Raw genomic sequence first — 15829 nt, 5'->3', positions numbered from 1 at the left:
CATCGACGACAGGGAAATTTGAATGTCAAATCAGGGTTACCTTAATATTTTCTTATCCTCACTTAAAGATACCTGTTCAATTCCAGAAACTTTAAAAGAACTAGAACTATTAGATATAAACAAGCTTCATCTACTCTTTAAATTATTCTACCCTGCCTTTCTACCCCTTAAAGAAATGCAACAAGCCAGGAACAGTGGCTTGTGCCTGTAATCCCAGGAGTATTGCTTGAGCCCAGGAGTCAGAGAACAGCCTGGGCAACATAGCAAAACCATATCTCTAAAAAAAGAAGAAAAAAAAGAAATGCAACAACTTTATGTAGGGTAATCTTTTACTATTAGGAAGACTTCTTAGTGCTAGCAAATTTGCTACAAGGAGAAATTATGAAAGGTTTTGATTTCTGTTAACCTTGCTACAGCTTGTATGTCACTATACACGAAATAGAATTCTTTGGTAATTATTGAAATCTTACTAAATGTATCGACATGGTAATAAACTAGATATATCAATGATGCTTAGTGGTCAAGGATCCATTACTTGCAGACTGTCCTTCCTACTCATTAAGTTTTAGAGTAAATGTTTAGAGATAAGTTATTCAGGTTAATGTAGAGATTTTTTAATTAGTTGCCTAGTTTAGTAGATTTCTAAGGCCAGGCATGGTGGCTGGTGCCTGTAATCCCAGCACTTTGGGAGGCCAAGATGGGAGGATCACTTGAGGCCAGGAGTTCAAGACCAGCCTGGTCAACATAGTGAGACCCCATCTCCAAAAAGGGGGAAAAAAAAAAGAAAAAAAATAGATTTCTAGATTATTGATACTGTTTATATTTCAGTTCAATGGCATTGTTATAAGGAAAATACTAAACCTTCCAAGATTCTTAACCTCTTATCCTAATGCTAAAGCAGAGCCTTTTATTTCAAGTTTATAATTCCATTTATCAAATAAGAATGATTTTACTTAGGGATTTTTCTTCTTCCCAGATTCATCTTCTGGATGTCTAAAAGCCTCAACTCATCAGGGTGCCATAGATGTTTATGTCAGCCAACTGGGGAAAGTGGAATTGAAATCCCATAAAGGTTAGTCAACTGGAATGTTTTATTTTGACATATGATGTAAAGAAGGTTTATGTAACACTCAGAAAACAGATGGTCAAATTTGATTTCAAGAAAATATCTTCTGATAGAACCTGATTTCAAGGCATTGGTCTGCTAGCTCTCTAGACCAATGATCTTTACAACTTTTGGGATAGATGGCCATGCAGACTCTTTCCCTTTGTAGTACAAACAAAAATGTAATATTTTGACTGTTATTATGGAATTTTTAAATGTTACTCTGTGGATTTTTCAGTTTAGTCTATTCTGAAATAGAATAATCTTTGAAGGAAAAATGCTGCCATACACCAAACACAAGCTTTTCTGCCAGCCTGGAAAAGGAACTTCTCAGGCAATCAATGTAGAGTTACAGTTTTCAAAGTGTGATCCTGAAATAAAGGTATCACACAGGAAGGTCTTCTAAAGTGAGTATTTAGTCTCTTGATGTATCAAGACTTATGATGTATCTCTATTTATAATTTAACTTCTGACACAACTTATTCTGAGTCCAGTTCTTCCACTCAAAATGGTATACTTTTCATTTATCTGAAAGCTAAATATGAATTTGTCTGTTCTGCACACATAGATGTACACATATGTGTTGACAAGTGGCTTGGGTGAAGTAGCTTGGCCATAGGAGCTGAAGTGGCTTGGATGCAGAAAGTTATTAACTATAGCTCTGTATAAAAAAATAATTAAAAATAGTCTAGAAGCTCTTGAATGTTGGCCAGATGTTTAAAAAGGAAAATATTTCCTCACAAAGACTGATTGTTCCTACTATTAGTAGTTTCTTTACCATGTTGACTAATAGTTTTTTTAAAATCCATCTCCAGAATCTTTTGTCAGTGTCAAAACTGCAAAACACAGAGGTCTGAAACCTCAGTTACTGCTGACACACCAGTATGATTTCTCAATATCATATTTTCTACCTTTAAAATAGGATAAACTTATGTCCTTGCTAAATCTAAGAGGTTCAGGTAATACTCTTCAGGGTAAATTATAAATGGCCTGTAAATGCTCTGTTATTACAAAGATTCAAGGAGAAAAGGCATATATTGTTAATATAACTAGTAACAGAGTAAGAACAAAGTTTTGAATAAGCAGCTCTTACATAAAAGTTATTTAAGTTTCGCATGGTAGGCAAAATAAAACAAACAGAAAACTGTAAATCTTTTGAAGATTGTTAGTCTTTAGTCACTTAAAATATTTTTTAGTATTATTTGGAATATTGTTCCAGCAACCTATTGAAATAGTATTTGATGTTGCAAAATTTGATTAGTATTACTTTTATGTTTTCTTCTACTGGGACCACGTTACTGGCAGAAGCTTAAAGATAACTGAAAACAAAGATTTCTGTCTTACTTTAGATCTCTGAATTCTTAATACACTTGGGAACAGTAACTTTTTAGAGTAATGGAAAGTTATTCAGTACTCTTTCTTAATGGTTAGCAAAGACATCTGGAATCCATTCCAACTCTACCACTGTCTTGCTGTAGTATTCAGAGCCAGACACTTGAGTTTCTTAGGTCTTCACCATTTTGTGATGTGGAAAAATATATAATGCTTGTTTTCTTTCACCTTATGAAAATTAATATGGTAACCTTATTAATTTATTCAGAAACGCTGTGCTTGGGCCTGGGAGTCACACCTGAATCTGAGTACTGACTTTTCTATTTAACATTTTGTCCTTTGGAAAATCACCAATTTTAACATAATATGCCTCCAATAAATGGTGCTGTTAGTTCACATTTGAATCTTTTTTTTTTTTTTTTTTTTTGAGACAGAGTCTTGCTCTGTTGCCAGGCTGGAGTGCAGTGGCACAATCTCTGCTCACTGCAATGTCTGCCTCCTGGGTTCAAGCCATTCTCCTGCCTCAGCCTCCCAAGTAGCTGAGATTACAGGTGTGCGCTACCATGCCTGGCTAATTTTTGTATTTTTAGTAGAGACAGGGTTTACAATGTTGGCCAGGATGGTCTCAATCTCCTGACCTCCTGATTTGCCCACCTGAGCCTCCCAAAGTGCTGGGATTACAGGTGTGAGCCACCATCCCCAGCCTCCACATTTGAATTTTTAAGAGGATAGTACTGATGTCAACCATGAAGAAGTTTATGAAGTGAAAAGAGGTTAAAGAACAGAAAAAGAGCTCTCCTTTCTAAAAAAGTTAATGTTAAAGATGGGACATTAGGAAGGTTTTCAAGTCATGAAAATTCTTCATTCACAAACAGTAATGGAGTTTTGGTAGTGGTGGTTTTTGGCTTTTAAAGATGTGGAGGGAGATGGGGTAGAACTCTTGTGTTGCTTAACATTTTTAAAGATCTCAAAAATCTAAGATCATGTTATATATTTAAGAATAGAAAAAGTGTTCATAAAATTAGCACATTTGAAACTTGATACATTTAGAGATATCAAGTCCTAGAAAACAATTTTTTAAATCCATGATTTTCTACTTTTGAAAGTATGTTTAGTAGAAAAATGTGTCTTCTATTTATCCTGAAATCTTCCAGAGTTGTTTTTGTTTTGTTTTTTCCTAAAGCCCTCATATGTTGTTGTGGGAATCTCCTGTCTATAGTTTATATTTGAACCCTGGAAGGCAATTTGGTTTTTTGTTTTTGTTTTTGAGACAGGGTCCCTCTCTGTCACCCAGGCTGGAGTGCAGCGGCAAAATCATGGCCCACTGTAGCCTCGTCAGGATCACCTAAGCTTGGGAGGTTAGCCTTCCAGGTAGATGAGACTACAGTTTGCACCACCACACCCAGCGTTTTTTGTGGGAAGGGGGATAACGACAGAGTTTCGCCATGTAGCCCAGGCTGGTCTCGAACTCCTGAGCTCAAGCAATCCACCTACCTTGGCCTTCCAAAGCGCTGGGATTACAGCTGTGAGCCACTGTGCCTGGCTGCAATTTATTTCTTAATAAACTAGTTGTAGTGATGTGCATTGTTCCCTAATTTTTTTTGAGAAGTAAATACAAGGGTTCATCATGTTTATCTCAAACTTCGAGTTCAAAGGAAGACTAAGAAAATATGAAATTACTTAAGGACGCTTAAGCTGATGTTAGCCAGATTGGAAGGAAAACTATGACTCAAAAGCAAATGCATTCTCAAGGAATCTTTATAATATTCACAATGGGTATCATCCTGACCATCTTTGTCCACAGAGATGGGGTTAATGTTTTACGGCAGGGACCTTTTACCTACTTTATTTGATGAAAAACAGAAAGAAAAACTTCTGAAATAAGAATGTGTAAGTGAATTTACACTGCAACCCACATAATTGTTTTGAAAAATGATTCTATACCTAACAGAGTACGTTTTCTGATTTACTCCTTTAGAAGCTTGAATTATAGCCAGGTTGTATGGAAATACAGGTTGAGTGTCTCACCTTAGGTATCCAAAAGCTTGTAATCTACTCAAAAGAAACATCAGTGAGTTGGAATTAAAATAATCTTTTTCTATTATTATTTTTTGTTACACACAAGGCATAACTGAAAGCACTAGAGCTCAGCGTTCTAGTTGTATAATGATGAGGTCACAAGTCCTGTAGCAGATGAGGTAGTAGTGTGTGAAATACCATGCAAGCATTATTGAGTTGAGTCTAGGTTCCAGCACTAGCACTAGTAGGAACTTGAGCAAGTTCTTATCTGTAAAACTGGGATGATAATAATACCTCTTAGGGCCCGGTGCGGTGGCTCACACCTGTAATCCCAGCACTTTGGGAGGTTGAGGCGGGCGGATCACCTGTGGTTGGGAGTTAGAGACCAGCCTGACCAACATGGAGAAAGCCCATCTCTACTAAAAATACAAAATTAGCCAGGTGTGGTGGCACATGCCTGAAATCCCAGCTACTTGGGAGGCTGAGGCAGGAGAATTGCTTGAACCCAGGAGGCGGAGGTTGTGGTGAGCTGAGATCAAACCATTGCACTCCAGCCTAGGTGACAAGAGCAAAACTTTGTCTCAAAAACTAAATAATTAATTAATTAATACCTCATAGAGTTAATATGGGGATTAAGACATAATGTAATTAGGGGTCTGGCTCATATTAAATGCCAAATGGTAAATCCTATCTATAAGCTACATAGTAAACTATTCACTTTCTGGTGTTGGATGAGCTGGGTAGGATTATTGGCAAAAGAAGAACTAGAAGTTAATAATGTCCTAATAACCCATATTCTTGACAGAAGTTAACTGTGAATGCCTTGAGAGTAAGGAAACTTGGAGCACCTGGGAATAAGAAAAAGGTTTAAATAAATACCATAAGCTGAGGAGTAAAAACAGTGTCCCAGGAGCAAGGCTACCCTTTCAGTCAAATTTATAATAGACTGTAGTACTTTTGATTTCTTTATGTTAGCTAAGCTCTCCTTTTTGTCTATTACAGGTTCTATTATTGTCAAGGTCCCATCTTCTCTTCAGGCTCATTTACAGTTATCAGGGAAAGAGATTGACGTGAACTCAGAAGTCCATGTTCAGGAAATGGCTGAAGCGCATAAAGATGATGTTGTAACAGTGACTGGTAAGCAGGCTGCTTTTGCTATGTCAGATGAATAGCCATTCTCCATACATAAGTAGAAATGTAGTACACTTAATGGAAGTTTTAGCTTTTTTATACTTTTCCCTTATTACGTTCTAATGTTTCTTTCTTTTTTTTTTTTTTTTGAGACGGAGTTTTTTGCTCTTGTTACCCAGGCTTGAGTGCAATGGCGCAATCTCGGCTCACCGCAACCTCCGCCTCCTGGGTTCAGGGCAATTCTTCCTGCCTCAGCCTCCTGTGTAGCTGGGATTACAGGCACGCGCCACCATGCCCAGCTAATTTTTTGTATTTTTAGTAGAGACGGGGTTTCACCATGTTGACCAGGATGGTCTCAATCTCTTGACCTCGTGATCCACCCGCCTCGGCCTCCCAAAGTGCTGGGATTACAGGTGTGAGCCACTGCACTCGGCCTACGTTCTAATGTTTCACATCTTTTTTCTTCTAGTTGTTTCTCATTAACATGATGTATACATTTTGTTTGAAGAGACCTCATTACATCATTTATGAACACTCATTAATCCTGTATTTGGGTAAAATTGATTTTTAAATTTTCTAGAAGAGCTGCTTTCTCATTCTTGACCTTAAAAATAAATTGAATACATATTATAATGCAGAATTTAAAACTAACTTCGTATGATGGGGTAAACAGGAATTTTGTTTGGTATGTACATTTTTAGCTTGCTCTTTTAGAACAACAAATTCTCAGTCCCACAAATGTGAATAGCTTTTGTACATTTTTCATTATATCTGGCTACACTGGTGGCTGATACAGTTTTTTTTAAGGTTTATTATTGGTTTGTATTTTTTGCTTTTGTTTTTGTTTTGAGATGGAGTCTCGCTTTATCGCCCATGCTGGAGTGTAGTTGCATGACCTTGGCTCCCTGCAACCTCTGACTCCTGGGTTCAAGCGATTCTCCGGCCTCAGCCTCCCAAGTAGCTGGGACTACAGGTGTGCAGCACCACGTATGGCTAATTTTTTTGTATTTTTAGTAGAGACGGGGTTTCACCATGTTGGCCAGGCTGCTCTCGAATTCCTGACCTCAGGTTTATCCACCCACCTTGGCCTCCAAAAGTGCTGGGATTACAGGTGTGAGCCACTGTGCCCAGCCAAGGTTTGTTGTCTTAATGAATAAAATAATTAAATGCTGGTAAAGTTTTTCTTTAAATTTTACCAGAATGGCATCAAGGAGGACGTTGCAATTAAACTGGTATAGGGATGAATGCTACAAGCTAAACCCACGAGATGCCAACTAGAAAAAGGAAGAATGGGGGAGTAGGGGAGGGTGGTCTTCATAAGATCAAATTTCGGTTTTAGATACTCATTTTATATGTCATGAAAATTAAGAAAGATACCTGTTAAAATTCATATAATATTAACAAAAACAACAGGAATAAAAATAATACCTATATACTCCCAGATCCAACTGCCTGCTACGTAATGGGTAGACTCATAGTTTGTAGTGAAAATTTGATGAAAATCTAAGTACAGTCGTATATCACTTAATGACAGAGATACATTCTGAGAAATGTGTTATTAGGCAATTTTGTTGTCATGTGAACATTATAGAGTGAACTCACACAAACCTAGATGATACAGCCTGCTACACACTGAGGCTGTATGGTAGCATATTGCTCGTAGGCTACACCTTGTACAGCAGGCTACTGTACTGAAAACTGTAGGCAATTATAACACAATGGCATTTGTATATCTAAACATCGAAAAGGTACAGTAAAAACATCGTATGAAAGATAAAACATGGTACACCTGTATAGGGTACTTACCGTGAATAGAGCATGCAGGACTGGAAGCTGCTGTGGATGAGTCAATATGATGAGTGGTGAGCACCTGTGAAGGACTAGGATATTACTGTATACTACTTACTACTATAGACGTTATCAGTGCTGTACAGTTAGGCTATACTAAATTTATTCTTAAGTTTCTTTAATAATAAATTAACCTTAGCTTACTGTAACTTTTTTACTTTATTCTACAGACAGCTTCTTTCTCTGTTGCCTAGGCTGGAGTGCAATTATAGCTCACTGTAAACTTGAACTCTGGGCTCAAGTGACCCTTCTGCCTCAGCCTCCGTAGTAACTGGGATTACAGGTGTGTACTACCACACCCAGCTAATTTTTTAAAAAAATTTTAGTAGAGCTGAGGCCTTGCTATGTTTCCCAGGCTTGTCTTCAACTCCTGGCCTCAAGTGATCCTCCTGCCTCAACTTCCCAAAGAACATTTTTACTTTATAAACTTCAATATTTATTTATTTACTTATTTGAGATATAGTCTTGCTCTGTTGCCCAGGCTGGAGTGCAGTGGTGCTATCTCAGCTCACTGCAACCTCTGCCTCCCGGGTTCAAGCAATTCTCCTGCCTCAGCCTCCAGAGTAGCTAGGACCACAGGTGTGCGCCACCATACCTAGGTAATTTTTGTATTCTTAGTAGAGGCGGGGTTTCACCATGCTGGCCAGGCTGGTCTTGAACTCCTGACCTCAGGTGATCCACCCACCTTGGCCTCCCAAAGTGCTGGGATTACAGGCATGAGCTACCGTGCCCAGCCTAAACTTCAGTTTTTAAAAACTTTTTGAGGCTGGGCATGGGAGCTCACGACTGTAATCCCAGCACTTTGAGAGGCTGAGGCAGACAGATCATTTGAGGTCAGGAATTCAAGACCAGCCTGACCAACATGGTAAAACCCCATCTCTGCTAAGAATACAAAAATTAGCTGGGTGTGGTGGCGGGCACCTGTAATCTCCCTTGGAGCCTTTTGGAAGGGTTTTGATGGAGTGCCCCTGTCCTTGTCCACCTCCCGGACCCTGCCCAAACTGCAAACAGACTGGACACTGGAAGGTTGATTGCCCATCCCGGACCACAGGCCCACTCCCCGCACCTCTATATGGGGAGCAGGCCGGTCTGCAGGAGGCAGTCCCTTCATCTGAATCTCTTGGCCTTCTGAATGACTGATGCAGCCCGGACTCGAGGACCTCCACCACCCTTGCTGAGCCCAGGGTAACGCTACAGGTAGCGGGTAAGTCCAGCTACTTGGGAGGCTGAGATAGGAGAATCCCTTGAATCCAAGAGGTGGAGGTTGCAGTGAGCCAAGATCATGCCACTGCACTCCAGCCTGGGCAACAGAGTGAGACTCCCTCTCAAAAATAAAATAAAATAAAAAGTTTTGATTCTTTTGTAATAATACTTAGCTTGAAACACAAACACATTTTATAGCTGTACAAATGTATTTTGTCTATCCTTATTCTGTAAGCTTTTTCTGTTTTTAAAATTGTTAATTTTCTTTTTCTTTTTTTAAACTTTTTAAACTTTCTTAAAAACTAAGACACAAACATATGCATTAGTCTAGGCCTTTATAGGGTCAGGAACATCAATATCACTTTCACCTCCACATCTCGTCCCACTGAAAGGCCTTCCGGGGCAATAACACACATGGAGCTGTCATCTTCTGCCATGATAATGCCTTCTTCTGAAATACTTCCTGGAGGACCTTCTTGAAGCTGTTGTATCTTAACTTGTTTTTTGAGATGGAGTTTCGTTCTTGTTGCCCAGGCTGGAGTGCAATGGCTTGATCTAGGCTCACTGCAACCTCTGCCTCCCGGGTTCAAGTGATTCTCCTGCCTCAGCCTCTCAAGTAGTTGGGATTACAGGTATGACTACCATGCCCAGCTAAGTTTGTATTTTTAGTAGAGATGGGGTTTCTCCATGTTGGTCAGGGTGGTCTCGAACTCCTCATCTCAGGTGATGTGCCCACCTCAGCCGCCCAAAGTGCTAGGATTACAGGTGTGAGCCACCGTGCCTGGCCCAACTTTTTTAATAACCAGAAGGTGTATACTCTAAAATAACAACAAAAAGTATAGTAAATACATAAACCAGTAACACCGTCATTTGTTCTCATTAACAAGTATTATGCAGTATACATATTTGCTGTACTTTTATGTGACAGTGCAGTGGGTTTGTTTACACCAGCATCACCACAAACGTGAGTAATGTGTTGCATTTAAGCAACCATTAGGATGGCTACGAAGTCACTAGGTGATAGGAATTTTTTAGCTCTAATATAATCTTACAGGACAACCATAATTTCTGTAGTTCGTTGACTTACCATTATTATGCAATGTGTGACTGAATATCAAATATAGTAAGAATCAACTTGTGATTTAATGTCTTGAGTTTGATAAGGAGCCAAGAGAGTTAGCTATTTTTGGTCCCAGTAATCTAAAGTAATGCAAATTTGTTTAACTGTGCTCTGAATCATAGCATAACCAAAATTATTTGCATATGTATGCATGTTTGAATTATAAGCTAAAGCTATTTTGTCATGTTTTTATTCATTTATTCACAGAATCATACGCCTTTCTAAAATTTAGATTTAGTTTTAAAACTATTTCCATGACTTCGGTCATTATTTCTGTGTATATTACTTCCAAATCAATAGCTGCAGACCTGATCTGTCTACTGTTCTTGCCCATTTCTATTCCACTAAACCAGTGCCCTCAAACTTAGTATGTTTAAAAACAAAATTATCTTCCCTAGCCTACCTCCTCTTTCTCTTGTCTTCTCTGTTTTTCTTTATTCACTCAGTCACTCAACAAATGTTTATTAAGTCAAGCACTGCCAGAAATTAGAGGAGTGCAAGGGTAATATAAAGCATGGTCTCACTGCCTTCTGAGGAGCTTCCATTCTAGTGAGGAAAGGCAAACCAGAGAATACAATACAGTGGGATCAATGTTATAATAAACATATGTACCTCGTACTGTGAGAACACAGAGGTGAGGAAGTGAGAGAAGTCAAATATGGCCAGAGTATAGAGAGTAACAGGGAAAGTGGCATATAAGGAGGCTGGAGAGTTTGGGAGAGGTCAGATCACATGGGACAGTCTGGATTGTATGTTAAGAGCACCGGAAAGCCCTTGGAAGGTTTTAACTTGGGGTTCACATAACGAGATTTGTGTGTTAGAAAGATTACTCTGAATGTTGAGTGGGGACAGATGAGAAAGAACAATGGTGGATGAAGGAGAAAAAAATGACTTTCGCTTTTTAGGAGGCTACTGCAGTAATTCAGGAGGAGGAGTACAGGGGCCTGGACTCCATAGTGAGCTATCTTAAACTCAGCAAATAAATAGGCCTTCTGTAACTTTTGCTTGAAGATAAAGATGAAGGAATGCTATGAGAAAGATGCATGCTTACCTCATTGGTTATTATGAAGCGCCTCAGCCTATTGAGTTCTTTTTATGTGTTAGTTGTTATTACGTCTTATACTCTGGCCCCACTTCCTGAACCAGGAAGGGCCAAGTTGCAGAATGATGAGTTTATTTCCTGTTTGCAGTGGCAGAATCTAGGTACTTATCAAGTGTCGTTTTGTAGAGTAGCATATACTATCCTATGAGGTTGGGCTCCAGATGGATCTGTATGTTGTCTCTGATATCAGATTAAATCCATTAAAGTAATAATGCAGCAGGCACCCAGGCGAAGACAGCACCAGTCCCTGGAGGGAGCTGTTGAGTATGAACAGGTGATTGGGTTTAAGAGAAACTTTCATATTTCATTTTGATTCTAAAATTGTTTGGTGCCCAGACAGCCACAGGTCTTATATATCAACTGGATGAAATAATTTAAGGGGCCTAGAAAATCAGGACAGATTGGTTTTTTCTGTGGAGATTTCCAATCTGAAACCAAATTTTGGAAATAATGAGCAGCTTTATATGTGAGCTGTTATTATAGGCAGCTGAGCTCAGCTCATCTGGGCCTTCCTCATAGAGCCCATGAGGCACAGAAACAGAAATACTCTCATTGCTAAGAGTCTGGATTTTATCTGCAGCATGACTTCTGGATAATCTCTGCAAGAAGCCATGCCAGTAAAATTTAGTCCCTTAGGTTCCAGCTTCCCACAGGGTTTTGATGTGTCAGCCCTATAATTTTATTTTATTTCCTGCTCCATGGTTTCCTTTGCTATTGCTGTCACTGATAAATAACTCAACTGTATAATTCCTACCATGATTTACACATATTATATGCTATTCTTAGGTCAAAAGGAAACCTGAGAGTCTCAGGCTGAAACATTTACCTACTAAAAAGCTATGCACAAGTGTGTACTGGGGCTGCATTCTCTAATCTTTGTGACAGCCTTGATTCTAAGTTTTGTCCTCTACCCATGTGTGGCAAATTTAACATGTTGTGAGTGGCTTAGGTAAGATACTTCTAATAAGTTGGCTTCTCTATTAGGTTTTAGACTTGGTTCATCAACTTAGATACGAAACTTGACTGTGGTATACATCAAGTCTCCAAGCCCAGGTATGCATGTGGTGCAAACTCCTTTTGTCTTTATAACACCACGATTTAGATATTTAAATGTTTAAAGAATGTTAGAGGTAAAGTGTGTTGCCAGTGAAAGGATTGGCATTTGTCACTGTCTGGGTGGTAGGGAAGCTAGCACTACTGGGTTTACTTCATTTTAGTAAAACTGGAAATAGAAAGCATGTAAAAAATAAATTCATTTGGGGTCAAAATAAGCCACCAAGTCAGAAAAGAGTTCTTAGCTTGTCTAAAGGCCAGAGAGTAATAACATACAATGGAATTGTTATTTATAATGGAATACTGGTTCATGAGTTGGAAAAGAGGTTGAAATGGGACTAAGCTCATAAGATGCCACTTTACAAATCTGGAGACACTGTTTTCTCTCCAAATGCGGAAAAATCCAGTCTTTTGATACGACTAACTCGTGGAAATATCTCTGATTTTAGAAACCACTGAAGTTTTTGTTTTTTCAAAGCTTATAGCTTATAGAATTTGTCAGCAATGTATATATACTTCAGGACCACATGGAAGAAATTCAATAACAGAATGAAGATTGCTATAAGGCTTAAAGCTATCTGCTCAAAAAAAACCTTGACACGAAGTTAATGTAGGAACTGTTTTCAAGTCATGGTGCTTTTATGGGGTTTTTATTTCCCCACCTTTTTGTTAAAGTGTAAGATCTTGGGAGTATCATGGGTAATCAGATGTCAATGTTGTTTGCCCCCAAAAAGAAGATCAGGTTTTCTTTCAGTTCATCTGCAAACTTTATCAGTAAACACCATATAGTAAATATGTTAGACTTAGCAGATTACATATGGACTCTGTTGCATATTCTTTTTTGGTTTTGTTTTTTAATAACCCTTTTAAAATGTAAAACCCTGGCCAGGCATGGTGGCTTACACCTGTAATCCCAGCACTTTGGGAGGCTGAGGTAGGCAGATCTCCTGAGGTCAGGAGTTATAGACCAGCCTAGCCAGCATGGCGAAACTTCGTCTCTACTAAATATACGAACGTTACCTGGCCGTGGTGGCAGGCGCCTGTAATCTCAGCTACTCAGGAGGCTGAAACAGGAAGAACTGCTTGTACCCAGAAGGCTGAGGTTGCAGTGAGCGGAGATTGCACCACTGCACTCCAGCCTGGACAACAAAGAGAGACTCCTTCTCAAAAAAGAAAAAAAAATGTAAAAGCCCTTCTTAGCTTTCAGGGCAAACAAAAATAGGCCCCTGGTCAGATTTAGCCTGTGAGCTATAGTTTGCTGATACCTAGACTAGAGTTCAAAGCGCAGGCCCCAATCTTTGAGCATTATGAGTTCTGTTTGTGATGCCTGTGGGGTTTTGTTTTATTATTGTTTTAGTATTTATTTTGGTCATTCAAGAAATAATAAACCATAGCCAAATCCCTATCCTAAGTGAACTATCCCCAGTAGTGAAGAAAACATGATTCATGCACATAAAAGTTTAATCTTGTAACATTTAAGAAACAATGTAACCATAGAAGATATATGATGGCAAATAAACACACAAAAAGATATTTACCATCACTAGTCATTAGGGAAATGCAAATTAAAACCAGAATAAAATACTACATACTTACTAGAATGGCTAAAATTAAAAATACTGGTTATTCAAATGCTGGCAAGGGTGCAGAGAAACTGGATCTCTCCTACATTACTGGTGGAATATAAAATGATACAGCCACTCTACAATTCAGTCTGGCAGTTTCTTAAAAAACAAAAAAGGAAAGAAAAGAAAGAAACTTACATTAATCACCTAGCATTTGTATTCCTGGGCATTTGTCCTGGGGAAATGAAACTTATGTTCACACAAAAACCTGTATACAAATGTTCATGCTTTACTTGTAATAGCCAAAAACTGGAAATGACTTAAATATCCTTCCCTGACTGAATATTCATGTGACTTATGTCCACATAAGGTAATTTACTAATAAAAGGAACAATCTGTTGATGTAAACAACTTGAAGGGACTGTAAGGGCATTATTCTGAGTGAAAAATACCAATCTCAAAATTTTCCATGCTGTACGATTCCATTTATATTAACATTCTTGAAATGACAAAATTATAGAGGTAGAGAACAGATAAGTGGTTGCCATACATTAATTAGGGAAGGAGAAGGAGAGTTTGACTTTAAAGGGACATGACAAGGGACTTCCTTTGTAGTGACAGAACAGTTCCATATCTTGATTAAAATGATGGTTATATGAATCTTTATAAATGATAGATAAAATGTCATGAATATACACAAAGACATACCAAAAAAATGAATGCATGTAAAAATTGATGAAATTTGAGTCAGGTCTATAGTCCAGTTAATTTGCCAGCTAATTTCCTGGTTTTGATAGTGCAGTATAGTTATAGAAGATGTTACTATTGGGGGAACTGAGTGATGGTACATAGAACCTCTCCCTACTGTTTTTGTAACTTATGAGTAATTATTTCAAATAAGAAGTTAAAAAAGAGGGTGGAAAGAAGAAGACAGAAAGTCAGGGGGAGAGGAAAAGGGAGAGGGAGAAAGAAAAATAATGAAGTCTTCTGGGCAGGATGGAGTTAAAGGGTCTGAGTTACCTTCCCAACTGAAACAATGACAACAAAATTTAAAAGTTAAACAGATATAGGAAACAAACAAGATCAGTCCTGCTTACTGCCTTGAGAGAGTCTCCAGGTTCCAGTACAGGAAAGGCGAACTGCTTTGGAGTCTAGAACACTCCCTGAGTTGGGGAGATCAAGATGAGAGTCTATAAAGATCTATAAAGAGTTCACAGGACAAAGTACCAGAGGAAACAGAACATGGTGCTCACACAGGTCCAAGAATAATGCCTGTTCTTCCCAGCAGACTGGAAAAAAAAAATCATAACTCATGGGGCATTGGGTAAAGCATTTAGTAGTGGGAAACAGTTAGTCTTAGGCTGAGCACCACCACTCTAGAACTGACTAACAAATTATAAAAGCAAGAGATGAAAGGCTTAAAACTTAACTGCATCCTTGAACAAAGTTCAAGCTTTACAGCAATAAAAAAGTGTCCAGTACCCATAAAAGTAAAATTCACAATGTTGTAACCACCCTACAGGTTAACCTGCCCACTGTCTAGAAAGAGCTGATTTATCAAGACAGGGGAACTGCAATCAAGAAAGAGAAATTCATGCAGAGCTGGCTATGCAGACCAGTTTTATTATTACTCAAATCAGTCTCCCTGAGAATCTGATGATCTGAGTTTTTAAGGATAATTTGATAGGGGGCCAGTGAGTTGGGAGTTTTGACTGGTCAGTCTGAGATGAAATCATAGGTAGTTAGAACTGTCCTTTTTGCTGAGTCAGTTCCTGAGAGGGGGCCACAAGACCAGTTTATCAATCTAGGTCATGCCAGCTGATCCACTGAGTGCAGGGTCTGCAAAATATCTCAAGCCCTGATCTTAGGTTTTACAATAGTCATGTTATCCCCAGGAGCAATTTGGGGAGGTTTAGAAGCTTCCAGCTGCATGACTCCCAAACCACAATTTCTAATCTTTTGGTTAATTTGTTAGTCCTGAAAAGGCAGTCTAGTCCCCAGGCAGGAAAGGGGTTTGTTTGATAAATGGTTGTTACTGTCATTTTCCCATTTCTTGGATGAGGAAACATTGTCTGATTTTAATAGGCAAGAGGAATAAAGGTTTATGGAACCCCAAATTCCAATTTATGTTGAAAGACTTTTGTAGGAAGGAATTTATAAACTTTACGAATTATTAATAGAATAGAGTCTCCACAGATTCAGGTCAAAGTACAAAGAACTTTCAGTAAATTACTTATTGGCAAGATAGAGAAAACTATTTTCAAGCAACCTAAATGGAATTTTATAAACTGTCCTCCCTTTTTAGTATTGTCTCTAAGCTGAAATTGCTTATGTGTCCTTTTTCTTTTCTT

The 15829-nt window shown here is 38.5% G+C and overlaps 3 protein-coding genes across 6 annotated transcripts in view; 1 reads left to right on the top strand and 2 right to left on the bottom strand.

Moving 5' to 3' along the window:
• CCDC146 (coiled-coil domain containing 146) overlaps positions 1-15829 on the bottom strand; it is a 249745-nt gene that overhangs the window by 206227 nt on the left and 27689 nt on the right. The window lies entirely within an intron of this gene.
• FAM185A (family with sequence similarity 185 member A) overlaps positions 1-15829 on the top strand; it is a 57848-nt gene that overhangs the window by 29630 nt on the left and 12389 nt on the right. For all 4 annotated transcript variants that reach the window (XM_064374820.1, XM_021673043.2, XM_064374817.1 and 1 more), the window contains 2 exons: positions 977-1072; positions 5459-5593. In XM_064374820.1, coding sequence (XP_064230890.1) covers positions 977-1072; positions 5459-5593 — 231 coding nt within the window. The remainder of the gene's footprint in view (positions 1-976; positions 1073-5458; positions 5594-15829) is intronic.
• FBXL13 (F-box and leucine rich repeat protein 13) overlaps positions 13140-15829 on the bottom strand; it is a 221782-nt gene continuing 219092 nt past the window's right edge. Inside the window, exon 18 of the mRNA XM_064383138.1 lies at positions 13140-13637. The gene's annotated coding sequence lies outside the window, so the exon portion shown is untranslated. The remainder of the gene's footprint in view (positions 13638-15829) is intronic.

The sequence above is a fragment of the Aotus nancymaae genome, unplaced genomic scaffold (genome assembly GCF_030222135.1).
Source record: "Aotus nancymaae isolate 86718 unplaced genomic scaffold, 86718_ANA_hifiasm-v0.15.2.pri h1tg000002l, whole genome shotgun sequence".
In the NCBI taxonomy this organism is placed as follows: Eukaryota; Metazoa; Chordata; class Mammalia; order Primates; family Aotidae; genus Aotus; species Aotus nancymaae.
Note: the sequence above shows the minus strand (reverse complement) of the source record. Positions and strands in the feature narration are given on the sequence as shown.